At 44.1% G+C, this 22,287-nt stretch overlaps 1 protein-coding gene across 3 annotated transcripts in view; it reads right to left on the reverse strand.

Moving 5' to 3' along the window:
- LOC135898896 (tudor domain-containing protein 7B-like) overlaps positions 1-22,287 on the reverse strand; it is a 95,391-nt gene that overhangs the window by 17,736 nt on the left and 55,368 nt on the right. For all 3 annotated transcript variants that reach the window (XM_065428102.2, XM_065428104.2, XM_065428103.2), the window contains one exon: positions 5,943-6,095. In XM_065428102.2, coding sequence (XP_065284174.2) covers positions 5,943-6,095 — 153 coding nt within the window. The remainder of the gene's footprint in view (positions 1-5,942; positions 6,096-22,287) is intronic.

Below are 22,287 nucleotides of genomic sequence, written 5' to 3' on the forward strand. Positions count from 1 at the left end.
CAGCTGCTTATATACCGCCGCGACGCCGCGAGTTGGAGCCCCGTTTCTCCTCTGTCGTGACGTCACGGTGTCACGTGGTCAGCCTTGAAGGCAACGCCGCGAGCGACGGCGCGAGTTGGAGCCCCGTTTCTCCTCTGTCGTGACGTCACGGTGTCACGTGGTATGGCATGAGTACTCAAGGTCATTGAAGGCGACACCGCCGCGCCTGAGGAGCTGGGTTGAGCTCTAGTAATATGCTTCGCATAAAACTACAAAAAGCCCTCGTTGCCTGGGCCAAAAGGGTCGCTCCTCGTAAGGGGTCGTCCTAGGACTCGGGCCTGCCAGATCATAACTGAGCAGAATCTCAATAAAGTTGTAACCACCACCACCTCCACTGTCAGGAGCGGCCACATCCTCTCTCCTTCTCTATCTTTCACTTTCCACGCCCTCTCCCCTGACGACGCTCCGCCGTGCTCCGTCAGTGCAGCGCGGTTGAGGTGTCCTCTGCTGAGAGACAATTACTGCGCTGCACTTTACCCCAACCTTTCCTTCCCATCTTCAAGAATCTCCTTCCACGGGTTGCAGAATCAAGCGTCTTTCCTTTCTTTAGATCACTATCATCACAGCCGAGGCCGACGCTCCACGCAGGAACAGGGGCCCCGGAGGTGCGCTCTAAAAACCGGCTGTGCCGGTGGGCAACCGGCCAGGTGGCAACCCTATAACCGATTGAGTGTCGGCGCTAAAGACAAGGCCGACATAATAAAGCGTGAAATACGTCAATAATATAAGATGCGAAATCTGTGAATAATGAACATGGAAAATAGACATAATAGAGAGAATTAACATTTAACAACCAGCATGTGCGCGTCGCCTTGTCTTCTTTAGCGTCGACACCGGTTGACCAGTTTTTCTTTCCTTATTTATTTGAAGCGGTGCCGAGGCACTGGTCGTGAGTGTATGCGTTGTCTAACTTGCACGCGGAATGAGAAGGAGCGCTAGAACTGCACGTGAGCAGCTGCGCCACACCAGCACGCGCGGCACTTGGGAGCATGCGCGTCCACGCTTACAGAACGCGACATAGGGTTGCGTTGCATCTCAAATGCGCACTGCAGTTTTTTTTTTTAAGCTCTGCCGAGGCGCTGCTGCTGAATGCTTGCGTCGTCTAGCTTGCACGCGGAACTAGAAGGAGCGGCAACGCGACCGAGACGAGTGCGGCACCAGCAAGAAGCAAGGTGTTGCATTCCAGTGACCGGCGAGCGGGGTCGTCTAGCTGGAACGGCGGCCGTGGTAGCTACATCAGAACGCGGTCGGGCGTCCCCGGTTCCTGAGCATCAACGGAGCCCTTCGCATGGACCGAAGTCGGCGACGAAAGAATTCGAGCATCGACTTCGGAGGTTTAATTACACACGAGACGCGAAATTCCGTAAGTAGGCTTTCCCACGCATCTCTTTTGACCCCCTATCCAATTACGATGGCCGACCTGTTGAAGCTGGGGAACGCGTTCCGAAGTCTCGGATGGTACGAGAAAAGGATTGGGAGCGGAAATGGTGGCATCAGTCCACACACCAACGCCTTATTTCCAATTTGATTCTAGTAAGAAAGTCTGTCCGACATACCTTTAGTCATTGAGGAGGTAAAAAATTGCCTACGATTACGTTGTGTTTCCTAATGCGAAATTTGTGCGCAACTCTTCAGCTGTTTTGGCTTATCGATATATTTAGGCAAAAAAATTCGAGCATGACATATTGTATTTACAGTTAAAGACAACTTTTTGTGCTTCACACATATTTCGGCCTTCTTCAAGAAACACTCCACTCCCCGTTCTTGATTGTCATGAAGGAAGCTTTGTGGTCGGAAATAGATGGATATATGCTCGACTTGCTGCACCAGTGCCTGGTTCGGCATAGCGCCTGGATTCTGGCGGCGACGGCGCTGCGCCTCTGTTCGGGAAGCTCAACAGCAGCGGCAGACGAAGGACTTCCACCAGTTGCCTCGCTCATGGCTCAGAAAGCACTGGCTGAGAATAAACTATTTATGTAGGCAGACGGATTATATTATAATATAAACCGTCTGTGAGCCTCGGACAATCCGTCTCGTGTGGACCATATAGCACCAGCCGCCGCAAACGGAGAGTAGCTCAGCGCAACTGACGCCGCTGACGCTACTAGCGAGGCAACTGAAGCTGGCTCTGCGTTTCGGCTTGGGAAGAGCGCACCGTGATCCGTTGACACTAGGGTGTACAAGAATATTGTCTAAGGCACTCTAGCTGATACCGAGCCGGCGCTTCCGCAACCGGAGAACACCACGCGCTCTCGCGCGGCCGCCATCACGGAAGGGGGGGGGGGGGGGGTGAGTACACGCAGTGGCTTGGACATCGACACGGCGCTCTCTGGAGAAGGAATGAAGAGAGCATGGCTCGCGCCGTGCGCGAAAGATGACGTCAGGAGCGCGCGCAGCTAGAGCAGCGCGCCGGCCCAAAGCCACCTTTGGCTGGCCCCGGCTATGGAGCTTATTACGGCGAGGCGCGACGACGACGCGAAACGCAGGAACGGGCGCCAAAGAGCTGCGCTCTAAAACAAGTTCGGACGTGCTTTTACCGCAGTCCCGTAGATGACGCTAGCTGACACCTATGCCTTCTAAACAACATTACGACTCCTTCGGCAGGTGAAAACAGAATCAATATTTTGATAATGCATTAATACCCAACTAAAAAAAAACAACATAAGTTTCACCAATGCAAGAACTGTCATTCCCTTGATGGCACATGCGTGTTGTGCACATAGCCATTTCCGGCAGGGGCGCACACCGTGGTGCACACAGCATCATCCTTTCCAATTCTATAGCCTGAGATCAACCACGGTGGTAGGGCCTGAGAGGTGTGGGGAAGTGCACTTGTGGAACTTTGCACATCATCTATTGAAGGCTAGCCTGCAAGCATCTTGGCAGGAACTGACTGATGCGCCAGAAAGGTGGATTGACAGGCCAGCGAGTACTCAGGTGAGTTGCCAAAGCAACAGGTACACACATGTTCAACATTTTAAAAGGTTTATCTCAAACAGAAAGGTTGGTTCATACCTCCTGTAGATCTAACCAGTGAGCGCTTCGCGTTGCTGGTGCCAAGGTTTTCCAAAAATGTAATGTCAACAATACAGACCGAGGCAAAAAATTCGCAGTTTCGCCCAAAATGCAAAGCATAGGTTGCGATAGCAAATTATTAGACAGCTGTTCAAAGTAAGGATAGTAGTTTTATCAGCAGTATAAACTCGTAAACATTAACTTAATAACTTCACCAACAAGCATCGTGTCACATGCGCACAGAAAAAGAAACACATCTTACTCGATGACCACGGACTCATCATCAAAATGCTGGCATAAGGAAGAGCGGCAGCAGCAGTGAGCAAACTGACCTTCATGCTGCCTTTCGCTTTAACGCGAACCAAGCGGCCAGAACACAGTGCACACGAAGTTATCAATCCTCAGTGCACCTAAGACTTTGCACTCATTGCAGATTGCTTTCAAGATAAGGCCAGCGCAGCCATGTTAAGCCATGCCATACGTAGTCGCTGCCAGAGTAGAAACTATAAAGTATTGTCTATACCATATTCAAATGGTTGTCAGCTGCACAAGACTGTTTATTTATTCATCCTAGCTTAGATATATTTAAAAACAAGCTTGTTTTTGTAGCTGGTTGAAATAATGCTGAACATCTAATGCAGGCTTAGTATCTGCCCTTCAAACACCAGAAAAAAAGGAAACTGATCTACGAAGAATCTCGCAGCATCCAACTGAGCACTTTCGATTGAGTCAAGTTGAGGGCACTTCAGATCCTCACACCTCAGGGGCACATGCTTTGCCTCTTTGTGCTTTACATTGGCTGACGTTACAGTCCTGCCCCTATATGGAACTGCGTACAAAAAGCAATTAAGGCCCCCAAACAATAATGGCACCTTAACTTTCAACATCTCTTCTCGAGTAGGTGGCCTGCTGTCAGACTCTCACTTGTGGCTGTAGCTCGAAATGTAGCCTAAAGTCTAACAGTTGCATCCACAGCTTTCTTTGGCAAGCTGCCCCCACTAATTTTTCTTATTTCTTTATGCTTCCCTTTGTATACTGGGCAAGCCTTCTGTGAGAATGAAACAAACTGTACACATTTAGCAGTGGCATAGCCAGAAACTTTTTTGCAGGGCGGCAACTCACTTGACAGAGGAGGGGGAGGAACGTGGGGGGGGGGGAAGCATGTGCCTTGTGCATAGCCTCCTGGCTATGCCATTGATTGTAACCTCATAGAGTAGCCTCCAATATGTTTTGTTTCATAGTTATTAGACTAATTTGGTGATTAACTGAGTTTTTAACTTTATTACCATAATGGCAATATAATGCTTATAGAACACATTTGAGAATATTACTTTCAGTTTGTTACAGTGCACTACTTCTCACATAGTTCTTTCTTTTTTCATATTTAAAAAGAAGGATGCTGTGGTGCACAAGTGGCAGGCTGTGGCAGTCTTTAAATGTTTTGCAGTTTTCTTAAAGAGCTGAACAAACAGCAACACATCATTAATGACAGAAAACACTGTTTTCTAATGTGCTCTGCAAATCTTGTATGCTAGTAATTATGGTTATAAAGTTAATAATTAAAGTTTATTAATTAATCAATACGAATTACTCAATACCAAAAAAAAATACATACAGCTGGTTTCATCCACTGGGAAGGCTTCACTTTTTTTTTAAAGCTTGTTCAATATTAGCTGAGACACTTAATATATCCTACTGTCCTACCAGGGGTTCCAAACCAGAAAAAAAGCCACATAAGGCAGGGCTCCCTGTGGGCCACATGGCAACATTCACAAGTAAAAGGCGACGATAAAACACATGTCCAACACAGAAAATTAAAGAAACTTGGGCAGTTAGTGCAGGTTCGCAATGGAGAATGAACAAATGAAAAAAAAAAGTGCTGGTCCTGTTTCATTCTTGGAGCTTTCCATTATAAGCAGCTGGAAAGCCATAATAAAGCAATATCAGGCAAACTTCAGGGTGGTCTAATTTTGCTTCTGCTAAATACAAGATAAAAGTGAATTTATGGCCTACAAAGGTGCAACAAATAAGGAGACCAATGTTATAGTAATATGAGGACTTGTGAAAGATTGCTTCAAACTAAAGGTAACCTGCCCAAGTAGTTAACATCCTCTGGCTAGTGTTTTAGACATTTAAAGGTACACCAGCTATTCATAGGGTAAAACTCAAAATTGAATCCTAGGCAAACCAGTTCTGCAGATATCCACATGGTCTGCAGGAAGATTTATGAAAGGGAAAATTGCCATCCACCTGACAGCAGCACAGAGCTGCAGTAAACCCATACAAGTGTCCCAGAGGAAAGCTATGAAGCAGTAAAAGAAAGCAGTAAATTAAAAAAAAAACAAAAAAACGAAGCTTTCTTTTGAGAAACCCAAGTGCCTGTTCTTTGTAGCCTTCTGCTACTGCGAGATGCATGACACTTTTTCCCTTTCATGAATCTTATACCAGACATTGTGAATATCTGCCAAACTGATTTGCCAAGGGTTAACTTTTGAGCTTTAACATATGCGTAGGAAAGGCGCTGGCTGAAGACATTACTGGTGCAACACATATCATAAGAGCACATGCAACTGTACTTGGAAAGAGTAGCGACTAGGCCTCAAGCACAGAAAGTACATGATTATTTTATCCATTTGTTTATTTATAGACACTGCAATCGCCAAAGGTAATTTTAGCAGGGTGATGCAAGAAAGCCATGCATCAATGGCAAGTATGCCTTAAAAAAATGGGCTCATGACATGAAACTTGCAGTGGTTACGTATCACAGTGGAGCATTGTTGTGTGCACACACACAGCAAACTGTTCACACTATTGAGGGAAAATTAGACCAATTATGAAACAGAAATCAAGGCTTTTTTTGTCTCATGAGACTCAGAAGCAAGACTCACCCATTAGTGGCAGCTTCAGGCTTTTTCTGTTCAGTTTTCTTGCTTTCGGCTTTCTTCTCATCAAACTTTTTCTCTTCTACCTTTTTCTCAGAAAAGGTTTGCGAGGAGACCCGAGTCAGGGCAGGTACTCGCTTGGCTTTTCTTTCTTCTTGTCTGCAAAACGCCAGAATGTAAGGACACCTTTCTCATTTTTTTCTTTCCCACTGAATTTAGTGCTACAGCATGTGTCACTGAAAACAATGCACATACACATGCTGACCCTAAAATTTAAAGAATAAAAGTCCAAGCCAGAAAACAGTAAAATTTTATGAAAAATACTAAACATAAATTAGCCTTATTACTCTAGATTTTCACTGTTTTTTTTTTCAAAATTCTGTAAACTGAATTCTGTGGGAGTGCTATCTATGAACAGACACTCTGATAGGCACAGCTCAAATGATTTGCACCACAAACAGAAATATTTATGAAATTTATTCATGAAATATTAATATAAACAACAGCTGAATTAGAAGTTGCCGGTTATTCACTGGTTCTACCGAATGGGTGGTGGTGATTCAGGGAGGTTTGAATAATCGAGTGGATGTGGAAGGTCAGGCTCTGCAAGAAAGTCGGTCGGAGGCTGTCAATATTAATTTGAAATCAGTTTTTCACTATACTGGAAAAGAAAAGAAAAAATCCTGAAATTACTGATGACATTATGACAATCACAAACAAGCATAAAAATCTGACATTTTACAACAAAATAGTAAAAGTTGGCAGGTATTCACATGGTAGTGATTCTCATTGGCAATCTGCACAAACTTTTTAAATGTCTATAAGCAGCAATTTAAGGGGACTCTGTCTTTAAATACTAATACAGTTTAGGTTAATTAAATATATTTCAAGACTCCTTTCATTCATTTAATGCTAATAGGTTGACTTATTAGAAAACAAAATGAAGATCAAAGTTCCATTCGTTTAGAATTTTGTGCCGAAGCGCCAGCAGCAGTATGTCAGTGTGATATCACAGATTTCGAAGTACTTTTTCAAATTTGGCATTGTTATGGCTCAGTAAAAGTTCTTGAAACTTGCCAAGTTCAGTCTTTGGCTCCTTCAGAATACAATGTAGTCTGCCTCTACAGATAAATTAACTAGGCCAAAGCAGACATCAAAATTCGTGGCATCATGTTGAACTCATGTGGAAACTCCACGAAAACATCACCACCTGTCTGTCATTTTTTGGTATTTTCTGCCTAATCAGACTGTCACAGTAAGAGTGGCTTTTCTGGTGTTGTAGGAGGGTAACTTACTAATGTAGCTAAAAACTTTTTCATTTTAACATTCCTGTAAAGAAAAGTGTGATTTCTCTTTACTTGAAGCATCCTGAATCATATGGCCATATGACAGAAAGCTGCAACTTTCCATGTATCACAACGTACAGTAGCGGTTGGTTGAAAAAAGAATGCTTGACTTGCATAACCAGGTGTGAAAGAAATATTCATTAGACAGTAAAATATACAGATTCCACGCACTTTGAGAATCGATGGAAGCGAAGCTTCTTGTGCTGTTCACGTTGATCGGTAATAATTAGCTGTGATGTTGATGGTGCACGTTTAATTTATTCAACTTTTAGTCCAACACAAGAGTGCCGAGTTGATGTTAAATGTTACCTTGAGTGCACTACTACTGCTAGTCCGCATAGTAGTGCTAACACACAGGGGGAGGTGTTTGCTTGAGGCGTTGTTGTGCACCATACTTCATAACCTCTCAGAGGATTGAGCACTGTCACTGCCTCACATGGAATATCGCATTGGGGCAGAAGTGTTAAACTTTAATTGAATTATGGGGCTATACATGTCAAAACCACAATCGAATTATGAGGCACACTGTAGTGGTGGATTCCAGATTAATTTTGACACTGTGGTGCTCTCTAATGTGTTCCTAAATCTAAGTGCACAAGCGTTTTTTATTTCTCCCCCATCGAAACGTGGCTGCCACAGTCAGGATTAAACCCATGACCTCGAGCAGCGCCAAAGCCACGAAACAACCGCGGCGGGCACAGAAGTGTTGATTTGACGTGCAACCACTTCCATAGCGTCGCCTAGGCCTTACAGTGTGCTTTACTGCGGCCCTGCTTCTGCGTGCCCTGCGTAAGTTGTCCACTTAACAAATCTGAATGGCGTTTATTTTTCAGAAACAGCAGAAACATACCGTACCTTGAACTTAAATTTATACTGTCTGTCCGCAACTGCTGTCATGTCTATAGTAATAGCGTCTCCTTGCGCTTTACACATCACCTTTTCCAAATCTCCCCTCTCCCCCCTGCTTGCACGGGAACTGCGAGTGAAAGGCGGCAAGGCTGCTACTCACTCGTCTTGCAACTGTGCCTGTTCTACCCAGGCTGTGTCTCCTCTCCCCCTCCTCTCTTCCATTCTATCTAGCTTCCCTCTGGACTTGCACGTAAGTAGAAAGGTAAGCGCTGCAATTTCTGCAATGATTTTGCAGGTGTCCCGGATAATTGCAGCTGTCAAGAGGCTAATGCGGCGACGCCCAGGGAGCTCCAGAGGACTCAGGGCTTTGCACATTTGACACGGTGCAAAGGTTCAAATGAGTTTCTCACATTGCTTTTACTCTCTGCCGCACTTATGACATGCATACACATGATCTGAACCATCTCCTACCACAGTGTGGCAGACAGCAGCAGCAGTGGAAAGTTGAAGGAAGAGGCAAAGAAAGCTTCTCTTTAATATCCAGTTCTGCACCACCACAAAAAGCGTGACAAAATATTCTGGGCAGCTCTTTCTCTCATGTTGACAGAGTGCAACCGGCCACAAAACATTGCTGAGCATGTGAACACGTGGCTGCACTCTGTGTAGCGCCAGTGCAGCTGCCATGGTTGCACATTGAAGTAAATATGCACAGGCACAATGACCCCTAAAGGTAAGTTTTCATGTCGTCTGCTACTTTATAGGCCCACCAAGATTGCATCTTAGTGCAGTTAAGCAAATTTTGCTTTCAGTAGCATAATGCTGTAGCAGGAACCCAACCTTGAGTTTGTATGCTGCATGTGAACAGACAGTTACACCACCTCAAACCCAGTACACTGTGTCATCAACTTTAGCAAGCATTTATCCATCAACTTGTCTAGTAGTCATAAAGCCATGCCCCCCACGCATCACTTCACCTGCGCAGGTTAGGTTGAAATGAAAGTGGATGAAAAAACAATTGGCAGCAGGTGGCATAAGAACCCACATCCTGCGGTTTCCTTTCTTTTCATTCATTACATAGCAAGGTTCTCAAATCCGGCAGATTTTATGCCTTCAGGCAGCATGTGTGGGTTTACTGACCAGCTGCCTTCACCGAGATAGATCATGTACTCGTGACACCTGCAGGAGAAAGGATGCTCCACATCTGCCACCAAGGTTTGTGAGTGGTGGTGCTGGCTAACACTCCCAGACACTGGCGTAATCGTGTTCCTGCCAAAAGCTTATACACGCAGCAAAGTAAAATACACTTGGTTACAGCAATATCAGCTGTTTTTGTCTGTTTGAGCTCTGTGCCACCAGGTGGCGGCACCATGCAGGCCGCTCCCGTTTACACCTCCGCCCCAACGCTCCGTCTGCCTGCGGTTACCCGAATATCGGACAAGCTAAACCTCTCTAATACCGGGCTGACCTGTGGCGGACGTGAAGCAGGCGTTAACTCTTTAGTTGCCACGAGAAAATGGTCGAGTTGCTTATAGGCCTTGGAAAATAATTATTTACCACTACAAATAATATTCCAGCACACATTGCAGCATAGCATATTGTGCATAATGAAATGCTCTTTTCAAAAACATATATTGCCAGACAAAAAAATGTATTAGCTAAAACAAAAATTCTAGAAAGCACCATTTTTACTGCCAGTTGATAAGAATAACAATAAATAAACATGATATCTACAAAAACATTAATACCAAAGGAAATTCAGAATATACATGTGAAAGATAAGTAACCCAGGAATAGTGTCTGAAAAAATAAATGCTCAGTTGTAACGTTCTCCTTTACTATTTTCTCTGTGGCTATAGAAATGGGGTTAACATTCAGCAGTGAAGATGGATGTACACTGCGGAAGTCTTACTGCTTCTTCCCAGTTCCCTTAAACAACTGCACTTCCGATATGGCCTGTTGTTTTAGAACCATCAGTATAAAAGTCCGTGAAACTGGTGTAGTGTTCCTCTAGTGCAAGGAATTCTTGAATAAGGTGTTGTGGTGGAGCTTGTGCTTCGCGGAACTGTGTTAGAGTGAGATCGCAAGCTGTGGGAAAGACAAACCACGGGGTCATGTCATGTCTGTGGGCAATGCCAGGTAATGTGTTTACGTCAAGGTTCCAACACATCTCTTCAAATTGCAGGAGCAGTGGTCTAGTAGTTTGTGGTTTGTTGTTGTATATTATTCTGGAAGGACACTTTGTTGCAAGTGGATAGCAAATGTATTTTGGTAGAGATTGTACCTAAAGAATGTATGCACAGGTTAGAGCAGCTCTTCTACATTCTAGTGCGGGTTCGTTTGTTTCTACATAAAGGCTGCCTATAGGAGATGTTCAGTATGCATCCCATGAAATACGGAAGCCCGAGTTATGTACTGGGCCTAATTTCTTAAAGTATGACGGTCTTGCTGAACCATGCACTATACAGCCATAATCTAAGGACGTACATACCAAAGTGTGATAAATGTGTAGAAGGCATGTTCTATCAGACCCCCAGTGTTTACATGACAGTACTTAGAATATATTCAGCGACTGAAAAGCTTTTTTTCTGCGGGTGTTTATGTGTGGTAAGAATGTGACCTTTTTGTCAAAAGTTATACCTAAAAATTTTTGCTCATTCTTTACTGGAAGTACATTTTTTTTTTTTAATGTGCAGAATGGGGTCAACCTGTAGGCTTCTTTTAAGTGAGAAGAGAACAGCAACTGTCTTTTGTGGTGAAAACTTAAATCCATTTCTGTCTGCCCAAATCGAGTTTGTTCAATGTGAGTTGTATCCGTCTCTCGCACGTTGGCAAGATGGAGGATGTGCATGCTATTTGAAAGTCATCGACATATGCAGAATACATAATGGACCTCGGAATGATTTTTGCAATGGGGTTCATTTTTTACTATGAAAAGTGTTGTATTTAAAATACAACCCTGTGGCACTACATCCTCCTGGACAAACTTCTTCCAACGAGTTGCACCCAGGCGTACATGAAATGAACAGTCGGACAGGAAATCTTTGAGGCAATTCAGCATCCTACCGCGGATAACAAGTTCTGCTAGATTGCGGAGAATACCAAACCTCCAGGTGGTATCACAAGCCTTATCGATATCGAAGACTGCTAGAGAGTGTTTCTTATGTACGAATGCTTCTGGGACTGCATTTTCTAGGCGCACAAGATGGTCAATTGTTGAACATGCTTTTTTAAATCCACACTGGTGGATGTCAAGGAGTTCATGTGATCTAAGAGTTACATCAGCCTAATGGTCAGGATACTTTCGAATGATTTTGCGAGACAACTTGCAAGAGCTATGGGCCTATAACTGCTAGGGGTGATTGGTGGTTTTGCAGGCTGCAGAAACGGTACACTCGCTGCTCTTTTCGAAGCCTCCGGTATTTTTCCCAATACTCATATTTTGTTGAAGAATTGCAAAAGTGCATTTACAGCAGCTTCTGAGAGATGAGCCAGCATTTCATAATATATTTCATCAGGGCCGGGTGCTGTCTGTTTACTGGCGGATAGTACTTTTTGGATTTCCTGAAGTGTAATTAGTGTATTATAAGGCTCATTTGTACTGCCACTTGTAGGAATTCTTTGTTTTTTTTTCGGATGTATGTTTGTACTTCAGGAACGAGTGTGTGTAGTGTGAGCAACTCGAAACATCAGAGAAATGTTTCCCTAGTACGTCCGCCTGTTCCTCTATACTTGTTTGTGTGCCGGAGGCTGTTAAAAACAAAATTGTGAACGGGGAAAATCTGCCATTTAATTTATGGACTTGTTTCCACATATTTTCGGATGTGATTGAACTGTTGACAGATGATATGTAATGCTTCCAGGAAGTTTTCTTGGCATCGCGACGCACGCGGTGTGCATTGGCTTTCAAATTTTTAAAATTTACTAGATTATCGTGTGTTGGGTATCTGCGGAATATCCCCCAGGCTTTGTTTTGTTTCTTTCTTGCTTTCCTACATTCTTGCGTATACCAGATTTTGTGATTATTTCGAACTACTCCTGAGGACTGAGGAATAGCTAGCCGCGCGGCAGTAATAATACAGGTTGGGAACAATTGATTTAGATCGTCGGCATTTAGATTACATGAGAAAACTTTATCCAGGCTGGCCTATTCTCGAAACAGTGCCCAGTTTGCTAAGTGTAGCTTCTGACGGTGTAGTTTGCTTGGGATGATTTGTGGTGGGGATGATAAGTTAATTTTTACAGGAAGGTGATCGCTTCCGTAGGGGTTTGTCAAGAACATCCCATTTAATATCGTTAAAAACTGATGGAGAAATAAAAGATAAATCTAAGCAGCTCATTTTTCCTGAGCTCAGAGAGCAATATGTGTGCTTTCCCGTGTTAAGCAGGCAGACATTATTGGCATTATTATTAAGCAAAGAGGCAGACAGAGAGTGGTATGTTGCCAAGCGTCACAAGACTGCTGAGCTTCTTGTACCAATATTTCTGATGGATCTCAAGAAGAAGGTCTCCGCTAGCCATTTTCATCACTTTATAACCTGACCCTGAGGCTTTGGTCAAAGATTTTGCAACTATGAATGGAGAAATGAATCTGGCCTGTTTTTCAGAGTTCTCACTGTGTACAACATAATATTTTGGATAAGTCTCTTTTAGTCGGTTGAAACAAGTGTTTAATTCATCGGTGCGTCCACTCTTTTGAGCGTGATGATCAAGTATGCGGGGGAAGTGCTGGTGTTCCCATAGTAGGTCGGATTCTTTTCGGCAGCAATGATGGTAACCCACCACGGATCCCAACTAGGGGACGCTGCAGCGCTTAACGCATAAAGCTGCCCGCGCCAACTGTACATTGCCACTATAACCTATTATACCTAAGGGAGGGCACATACACAAGGTTAAACCAAGCTTCCTAGGAAAAATGGGAAGTGACGGAAGAGAAAAGACAATAGGAGAGTAAAAGAAAGAAGATGGGAAAGAAAAATACTGAAGAGGGGGACAGGAAAAGGCGACTGCCGATTTCCTCCAGGTGGGTCAGTCTGGAGGTGCCATCTACGTGAAGCCGAAAGGGTGTGTTGCCGCCGCTGAGGGGCCATAAAGGTCCAAACACCCGGCACTGACTCAACCCCCAAGATCACCTTTTCCCCGGACATGGCTAAGCCGAGCACGGTTAGACGCGGGATGGTCCAACCCTCGTGTGCTCGGGTACGTGGTGTCGCAACACACCAAACGCCTGCTGATGCAGACGCCCCTGCGGGGTGGGTGCTTTCCTGTATTGAGCAGGCAGACATCATTAGATAAAATTTTCTAGGATACGGCCTCTAGTGTCCGTTTGGTCATTGCCCCAAAAAGGAGTGCGCATTAAAATCCCCTACTACTAAATGTGGCTCTGGTATCTGTTTAAATAGTGCTTCTAAATCATGAAGTGTCACATTTACATGTGGTTCAAGATACATAGTACATATTGTAATTGTCTTAAAAATCAAGAACGGTCACTGCTACAGCTCCACATTTCGTTTGAAGCCTTATTTCATGAGTAGCAACACCATTTTTCACTATGATTGCGACACCTCCAGAGAGCCTACTCGCTTGTGCTCTGTCACAACGAAAGACTTCGTATTTTTTAAAAATGTTCTTATGGTGTGGTCATCTTTTTATGTCACTGTAGTTTTTAATAGCTCTATATTTCGTTGAAGCCTGATTTCATGAGTAGCAACACCATTTTTCACTATGATTGCAACACCTCCAGAGAGCCTACTCGCTTGTTCTCTGTCACAACAAAAGAATGTATTTTTTTAAATGTTCTTAAGGTGTGGTCACCTTTTTTATGCCACTGTAGTTTTGAATAATCCCATGACAATTCCAATGTATCAGGAACGCCATGTTTAATTATATTAGGGGGATGTGGCTAAAAGCAATTAAGTTCCTCGTTTTTGAAAGTTTGTTATCGGATTTTTTTCTTTTTTTTCGAGAAAGTTGTGCCTCCGCGGTAGCGAGAGCAAACTGGTAGTTGTCTCCATGGCCTCTCCCGAGGCACTGGAGCTCAACAAAGCCACGGGTGTGTGTTTCAGGCCTCTCCCATTGGGGAGGAACCTTGTGGGCTGCTGACTGAGGGGCCGGCAGGCCCTGTTTGGCAGGTGGTAGGGCAGCTTGCGCTGTCTCTGCCTGGGGCGTGGGTGGCCCGGTAACCGTGGCCTGAGCAGGCGCCGCAGGCTGGTGTGGTGCTACGTCCCGTTGCACCACATCGGCAAAGCTGTTTCTTCCATTGAAGGAGAATGTATTTGTTAGCGTAATAGACCTTCTAGCTTCTTTGAATGAAATGTTCGCTTAAGATTTTTGTTTCTTCCTTTGAAGGAGAATGTGTTTGTTAGCGCAATACGCCTTCTAGCTTCTTTGAATGAAATGTTCTCTTTGGTTTTCAAATGTTCCTTGAAGCACATTTTGCGCAAGTATGGCGGCCCTGGCAACTCTGTGAGCCATGGCCAAACTTGTGACAACTGAAGCATCTGCGGGGTTTGGGAATTTAGTCTAATGTCTAATTTCAAGTAGCCGACTTCTATTGATTCAGGGGGTGTTGCTGTTAAACGTGAGGATCAGGTGTTTTGTGTAAATTTCTTTGTTGTCCTTCTGGATTTTGATCCGATGAACATCTATGACATCTTGGTCAGTGAGCCCTTCAAGCATCTACTTTTCTGTTAAGTGTACGAAATCTATTTCTGATATTACACCACGGACAGTGTTGAGGGATCGGTGGGATGTGACGGAAACAGGGATGTCGCCAATGGATGCAAATGTTTGACAGTTTTGAGTATTGTACATTGTCTCAAAGTTCAAGCAGCAAATCACCATTGGACATTTTGGAAAGCTGGTAGCCAGGGCCTAAGGCTTCTGTCAAGGACTTGGATACTGTGACTGGAGATAACATTCTTGCTGGCTTTTCTTCTACTTCACTATGTAGTACATGGTATTTTGGGAAGGTTACTTTTCTTTTCCGAAAAAAATTAGCTGCTTCAGTCTGCCCTCTTTTATAAGAGGGGCGATCATTTTCGAAAAGGAGGAGCCATGTAGAAGTTGTGTTGTTCGGCCACGGTGCCAGCCGCCCACCATGGAGCCCAACGAGGGGATGGGACAGAAACTTGCCAACAAGTCCAACCCATGCCAGCTGTACATTGAGACTATAACCTAATATACGACATAACCAAGGTAAGTCAGCCACACAAGGTTCACCCTTGTCATCTACAAAAATTAGAAGTGAATAGAAGATACAAGAAGACAGGACAGGTATGAAAAAAAAAAAGCCACATGGAGGAAGAGGACAGGAAAAGGTGACTGCCAATTTCTCCCGGAAGGGTCAGTCCGGAGGTGCCGTCAATGTGAAGCAGAGGCCAAAGAGGTGTATTGCCTCTGCCGAGGGGCCATAAAGGTCCAAACACTCAGCATCAGTCTGCTAAACCCCCGGGAACCCTATTTCCCGGACACGGCAAAGCCACGTACAGCTTGGCGCGGGAAGGGCCAACCTTTATGTGCTCGGGTGCGTGGTGTCGCAACACGCCAAACGCCTACCGACGCAGACGCCTTTGTGGGGGCAGTGAATTAGTATTGGTCTTACATGTTTACAGGAGCCTCTTATACACATAGGCAACATTTTATTACTATAACCAAGAAGTGTTTCAATGCCTCTTCAAGGTGAGATTAGTAAATTTCAGCAGTCCAAAAAGCTTCACAAGCTTCTCAGTAAGCCTTGTCAGTAAGCACTGACCAATTGAATCCCACAAAAAGACTCAAGTGATAGCTTCGCGATCAAGCACACTAGCCATATTTTCTTATGCACGTAATACGTCATAGCATACAGGCATGTGCCAAAGAGAGCAATGCTGCAGTTGGCCTCGTGCAAAGGGCTTAAACCCACTGTTTAAACTTGATGCACACATCACTACAACCACTTACTTTTTCATCATTGCATAGCAGCCAACAATAGACTTCATATCTCGTTTGCTGAACTAGCAAGTGAGGCCACAATGCATGACAATGACTGCTGGCAGCACCACCAGCACTAACAAAAATATCCTCCTTTCCACACACTACACATTGGGAATTTTACATGGTGGCTTTTCATCTTGTAGGACTATACTTCAAGACTTGTGACATGACACAGCCCAAGCTCAATCGCATACAACACAAAAGTACTGCCTTCATTAAACAGTTACATTTCGATATTATTTGACTTTTCATAACCTCTTGTCCATATAACACCAAAGTAATGAAGTGTGCTTATATGCGATTTCAATATAATGCGTACGACACAAAAATACTGCCTTCATTAAACAGTTAAATCTCGATATAACAAACTTCATTATAACGTAATTCTCTATATAACACGCCAACACAAGAAATGGAAATTTTCACAGACACAGATGGTCAAATGAATGAATTACAAAGCGGCTGCTTGCAAACACACCTCTCGAATCATGCGCAGCGTGACAACAGCGACGGCCAAGTCAAGCCGCATCATGTTCCCTATGAAGTCCAAGTGCAATAAGATCCTGTTGAGTCATCTTGTAGGACTATGCTTCAAGACTTGTGACATGACACAGCCCAAGCTCAATCGCATACGACACAAAAGTACTGCTTTCATTATACAGTTACATTTCGATATAACGAACTTCATTATAAGAAAATTCTCAATATAACAAAATATTTGACTTTTCATAACCTCTTGTCCATAGCACACCAATGTAATGAAGTATGCTTATATGCGATTTCAATATAATGCGTATGACACAGAAATACTGCCTTCATTAAAGAGTTAAATCTCGATATAACAAACTTCATTATAACGTAATTCTCTATATAACATGTCAACACAAGAAATGGAAATTTTCAGAGACGCAGATGGTCAAATGAATGAATTACAAAGCGGCTGCTTGCAAACACACCTCTCCGATCATGCACAGCGTGACAATAGCGACTGCCAAGTCAAGCCGCATCATGTTCCGTATAAAGTCCAAGTGCAACAAGATCCTGTTGAGTCCCGTGCACTTTGTGCTTTAGGTGCAAGTGAAAGTGTGTGAAGCTGAGAAAGAAAAATGGTGGCTTCACACACGAGTGCCGCCTCTCCATGTGATCAAAGGGAAAGAGGAGCAGGGGAGCAATGAAACGTGTGCGAGGGGCGGGGCAGGGGATGACGTTGACGTGCGTCACTATTTCTGGTGCACATCTTGGCCGTGGCTGCGCATGGTTGTAAGTGTGGCTGAGTGTATATGCAGCCGCGCATCCTGTTATAGAGGTAATCTGGCGCGTGTGTAAGGAGTGGGTGTGACGAGACAGCATGGCATCACGTAAGCTTCCTCCACGTGCATTATGTATTGAAGGTTGCATAATCTCGAATTTCGGTGACCTGTTGGAGTGAGAGGCAGATGAAGCATTCTCTCCCCGCTGCCGGCATTTTTCGTGATAGCGTCGTCCCAGTGCGGGCGATGCTATCAGCCGCCGCAGCGTGGCACGCGAAAGTGTGGCTGGCTTCGCTTAATTTGTACTGCCTATGTGAAGATATTGTCGATGTGGAATGAAGCCATATCATCCATCACCGGTTCCTAGATTAATAAAAATGAACAGTTTTTTTTATTCAAATCTGCTCTTCTCGACTGCCTGATAACTCGGAAAATTCTGCGGTGCCTTTCCGTGCAAGAAATATCGATCAGCGACTGTACTTATTTGCATAGAAGGTCGAATTTCAATACAAAAAAATTTTGATATAACAAAGCAAATTGCCGACTTTACCTACTTCATTATATTGAGGTTTAACTGTATCCTATATGGTGGCACATGAACCTTGCTAAATAATGCATGTAATGCATGATAGCAAACAGGGACATATCAAAGAGAGTAATGCAGTGGACTCTCATTACAACGGAATCTGATAATCGGACCTGCGTACAAAAAATGTCCATTTTGTCGAAGGTCCAAAATATCCGAGACGCCTCACTACCAAACTTTTGTCACAATGTCTAACTTCACTGCAAAGAGTGCGCAATGAATGTCCAAAAACAAAAAAGTCAGTTTCGCCCGAAAGGCAAAGCATCGATTGCGATAGCAAATTAAGCAAGTGCGGCAACAGTAGCGAGCGAATTGACCTTCGTGCTTCTCTCGCTTCAACATGAACTAAACGTCGAAAGCACAGCACATACGAAGCTACCGGCACAAGGTGCACTTTGTCCACATCGCAGATCCTTTTGAAGATAAGGACCGCGCGGGCACGCACTTTGTTCACATCGCAGATCACTTTCAAGATACAGCGCCCGCGTGGGCGTGCACTTTGTCCACATCGCAGGTCGCTTTCAAGATACGGCACCCCCGCTGGCGCGCACTTTGTCCACATCGCAGATAGCTTTCAAGATACGACGCCCGTGTGGGTGCACACTTTGTCCGCATCGCAGATCGCTTTCAAGATACTGCAGCTGCGGCCGCGTGCTTTGTCCACATTGCAGATCGCTTTCAAGATAAGTCACCCACACAGCCGCACCAGTAACAGCAGCCACCACAGTAGTCTTTCCCTCGCCTCCCCCCATGCCTCACAGGCGATAGACTGCGCGCTTCCGCCCTGCTTTCCTCCATTCCTTGCGCATGCGCAAGATACTGAGCCGCAATCGTTGGCTGACTCTCACAAATCAGTTGCCAGCATGTGTCGACATAGCAAAAGTCCATTTCATACGCCCAATTTTGACAAAAATTGCCGCTAATTACATCCGCTGTAGCCAATAGTCCGTTGTAGTGCAGCCCATTAAAAGCAAGTTTTGTTGCATTAATAAATAAGGTAGAACAACTAAGGCTGAAATATGGTCCGTTACATCTGAAAGTCTGTTGTACGCAGGTCCGTTGTAACGAGCGTAGACTGTACTGCAGCTGGCCTCATGCATAGGGCTTAAACCCACTATTAAAACTTGGCACACACATCACTACGACCACTTTTTTTTCTCACCACTGTGCAGCAGACAATGCTAGACTTCATGTCTTGTGTGTTTGAACTACGGTGTTGAATCGAACCGTACCTGAACCATTATTTTCAGTTGATCCAGAACACAACTATACCAATATTTTTCCGCCATCCTGGAACTGAACTCAAACTGGAACTTGCTGAAGGTGCCATTCCAAACCAGTTCGACAAACAGTTCAAAAGGTCCTATGGACCAGTGTTGCTATTGATATCTGTCTCTAGATTTAGTGACTTTCTTGCACGTTTAGCGACACATTTTTAGATGAAGCAACTGGTGACATTTCTAGTGATGTGACAAAAAATTCGCGACATTTTGGCGACATCAAAATGAGGAAGGTTTTGAAAATGGCCTTCTAGAATGCACTTCATTATTCAAAAGCTACTGTAAGCGGCCAAAACTGGCTGTACGATGCGTGAGCGCTGTGACGGTGATGAAGCCCAATGGTTGCTTTCACATCAGTAGTCTTCATACTATCCTTCGCAGCATGGTGGCCTTTACCAAATTCACATTGTGCTGACAAAATGAATACATTTTTTTTCCTTAATTTATATGAATGGGCCATAACACTACATGTTCAGCACATTCACTAAATATGTTCTACTGGCAAATATTTGCAAGCATAGCAGTCAATAAGTTTACAAAAACCTATTGCAATGACTTTATAGTGAGGTTTAGAACACAGTAGGTATATGATAAGGCAGACTGACTCTAGAAAGGCATAGCTATTGGAGCAGCAGGGCTCGTTCGCACCAGTCTGGACATACTGCTTCCTTTCTTCATGGCTTTTGGACACAACACTGCACGGAGCTTTTGGGTGTATATCAAGGGGTGCAAGTGACAACCAAGTGCATGTCGCAGAATTTACCTTTTTTTTTTACGAGCGCCGAATACTAGAAAATTTGCAGATATAATGTGGACCAAGTCCCTTTTGGCGATAGGTAGATCAGATAACTCACGTTCATTTGAATCATGCTGTGTTTGTTACTTCGCAATCCGAAGGTAAACACAGAATTTCACCTGTCATTGTCCATTGCTATGAAAAAGTCCTCTACATATACCGTGCTGATAAATTCACCAACTTCACAATTTATTCGTCCCCTGCATGAACATTAGACAAATGTGAAATGTTTCGGAAGGTGATTTCTGCCACTTCAGCTATATTACACTGTCCTAGAATGCCTAAACTACTAAAAATTCACTTAAAAGCTCTAGTGAAAATTTTAGTGGCTTGGCATCAAAATTTAGCAGAAATTTTGAGATTTTTTTTGTCTCACTGTAGCGACATGCTTCAACAAAATTTGTCAACATGGTTGTGGAACCTTTGCTAGGGCACGAGAATGGGGGAAAGGTTCGACAAAGGCTTGAGGCCTCCTGCAGTCGGCAAATGACTCCTACGCTACAGTAAGAACTCAAATAACTTCATGTCAGCTCAGTTCCGACACACAATGTGTACTTCATTCTTTTGCAACCAAGCCTGAGTTCATTACAACATGGCAATAATTGATCTCCAACTATATAAAGCAAACTACAAAATTGTGCAGAAGACTAACATGATAGAGCATTAATGCAAACAAATATGAAAAAAAAAGCACAGTGATAAGGTGTTCCAAGTTACAGCCCTTTGAAATTACAGAACTTGCACGGGTGCATCGTTAGAATTTGCTTGAAGGCTGTGCAGAACAGGACATGTTTGTAAAAGCAACGCCGATCACACAGGCCTGTGTCAACACCAAAATATATTAGCCTTTCCCGGTACCTTAACCTTTACGGGTGAAGTGCGGCCATAAGGCAGCAGCGCCACTAGCAGTAACAAAAGGCTCCTTCTTCCCACACACTGGAAATTTTACTCTGTGGCTTTTAATTCTTTAAGACTGCGTTTCAATCAAGACTGTGACATGAAATAGTCCAAGCTCACTATGGCTAATTTACATACGACATGAAAATAATATCTTTATTATATCCTATATAGTGGTACTTAAAAATTCCAAATTACAAACACACGCTTGACACAAGTCATTAATACACAATTATGCGATTGGTACAATCCAATGGGATCAGCTCGTCGGCTAGCTGGGTGAAGAAACGTCCAGCCACCAGTAAAAACATGTACACACATTCAGAATGTGCCATTGCAAGTCTCTGGGTATTCGATATTCTTGCAATTAGAATGCATACCTTGAGCTGTGAGTGAACAAATATTCATTTCGCTTTAACCGATATTGCCTCCAATCTAGCATTTTTGGTTTCGCTATTACAGAAGAATAGTTAAAAATCGATATAACGAAGTAGGTAAAATCAGCAATTTGCTTCTTCATATAGAAATTTCCTTGTATTGAAATTTGACCTTTTACGCAAATAAGTAGAGTCGCCGATCGATTTTTCTTACACAGAAAGGGGCCACAGAATTTTCCGAATTATCAGGCAATCGCAAAAAGAAAATTTCAATGAGAAAACAATTCATTCTGATGAATTTGGGAGTCAGCGATACGAATTAGGTGAAGCTAGCCATGCTTTCCCGTGCACTCCGCCCACGCGGCTGATAGCATTGCCCGCACTGAGACGATGCTATCATGAAAAGCTCTAGCAGCGGGGACCAAATGCTTCTTCTGCCTCTTGCTCCAACGGGTTGCCGAAACTCGAGATTACACAACTTCCAATACTAAACGCTCTGTAAGACAGCTTACATGATGCCACATCCTCTCGGCACACCCGCTCATTGCACACGGGGCAGGTTACCTTTAAAGCAGGGTGCGCAGATGCGTATGCATTCAGCAGTGCTTACAGCTATGCGCAGCCACGACCTAGATGCCCATCAACTAACGTGCGCCCGCCCACCCTCTCCCGCCCATCACACATGCTTGATTGCATTACCACGAGCTCGTTCGCCTCTCCCTGTCCCCTTTGCTTGCGCGAGAAGGTGGCACTCGAGAAGTCACCATCTTTCTTGTCTCTCCCTCGCATGCTTTCACTCACACCTAAAGCAGAAAGTGTGCAGGGCACGATATCTTATCGCACTTGGACTTTATACGGAACATGATGCGACTCCACTTCGCGATCACTCTTGTGGTTCTTGTGGCCTCCCGCTTAGAGGAGCGTTTGCAAGCAGCCACTTGTAATTCAACCATTTGAACATGTGCATCCACGGAAGTTTCCATTTATTGTCTGGGCATT

The sequence above is a fragment of the Dermacentor albipictus genome, chromosome 3 (assembly GCF_038994185.2).
Source record: "Dermacentor albipictus isolate Rhodes 1998 colony chromosome 3, USDA_Dalb.pri_finalv2, whole genome shotgun sequence".
Taxonomy (NCBI): Eukaryota; Metazoa; Arthropoda; class Arachnida; order Ixodida; family Ixodidae; genus Dermacentor; species Dermacentor albipictus.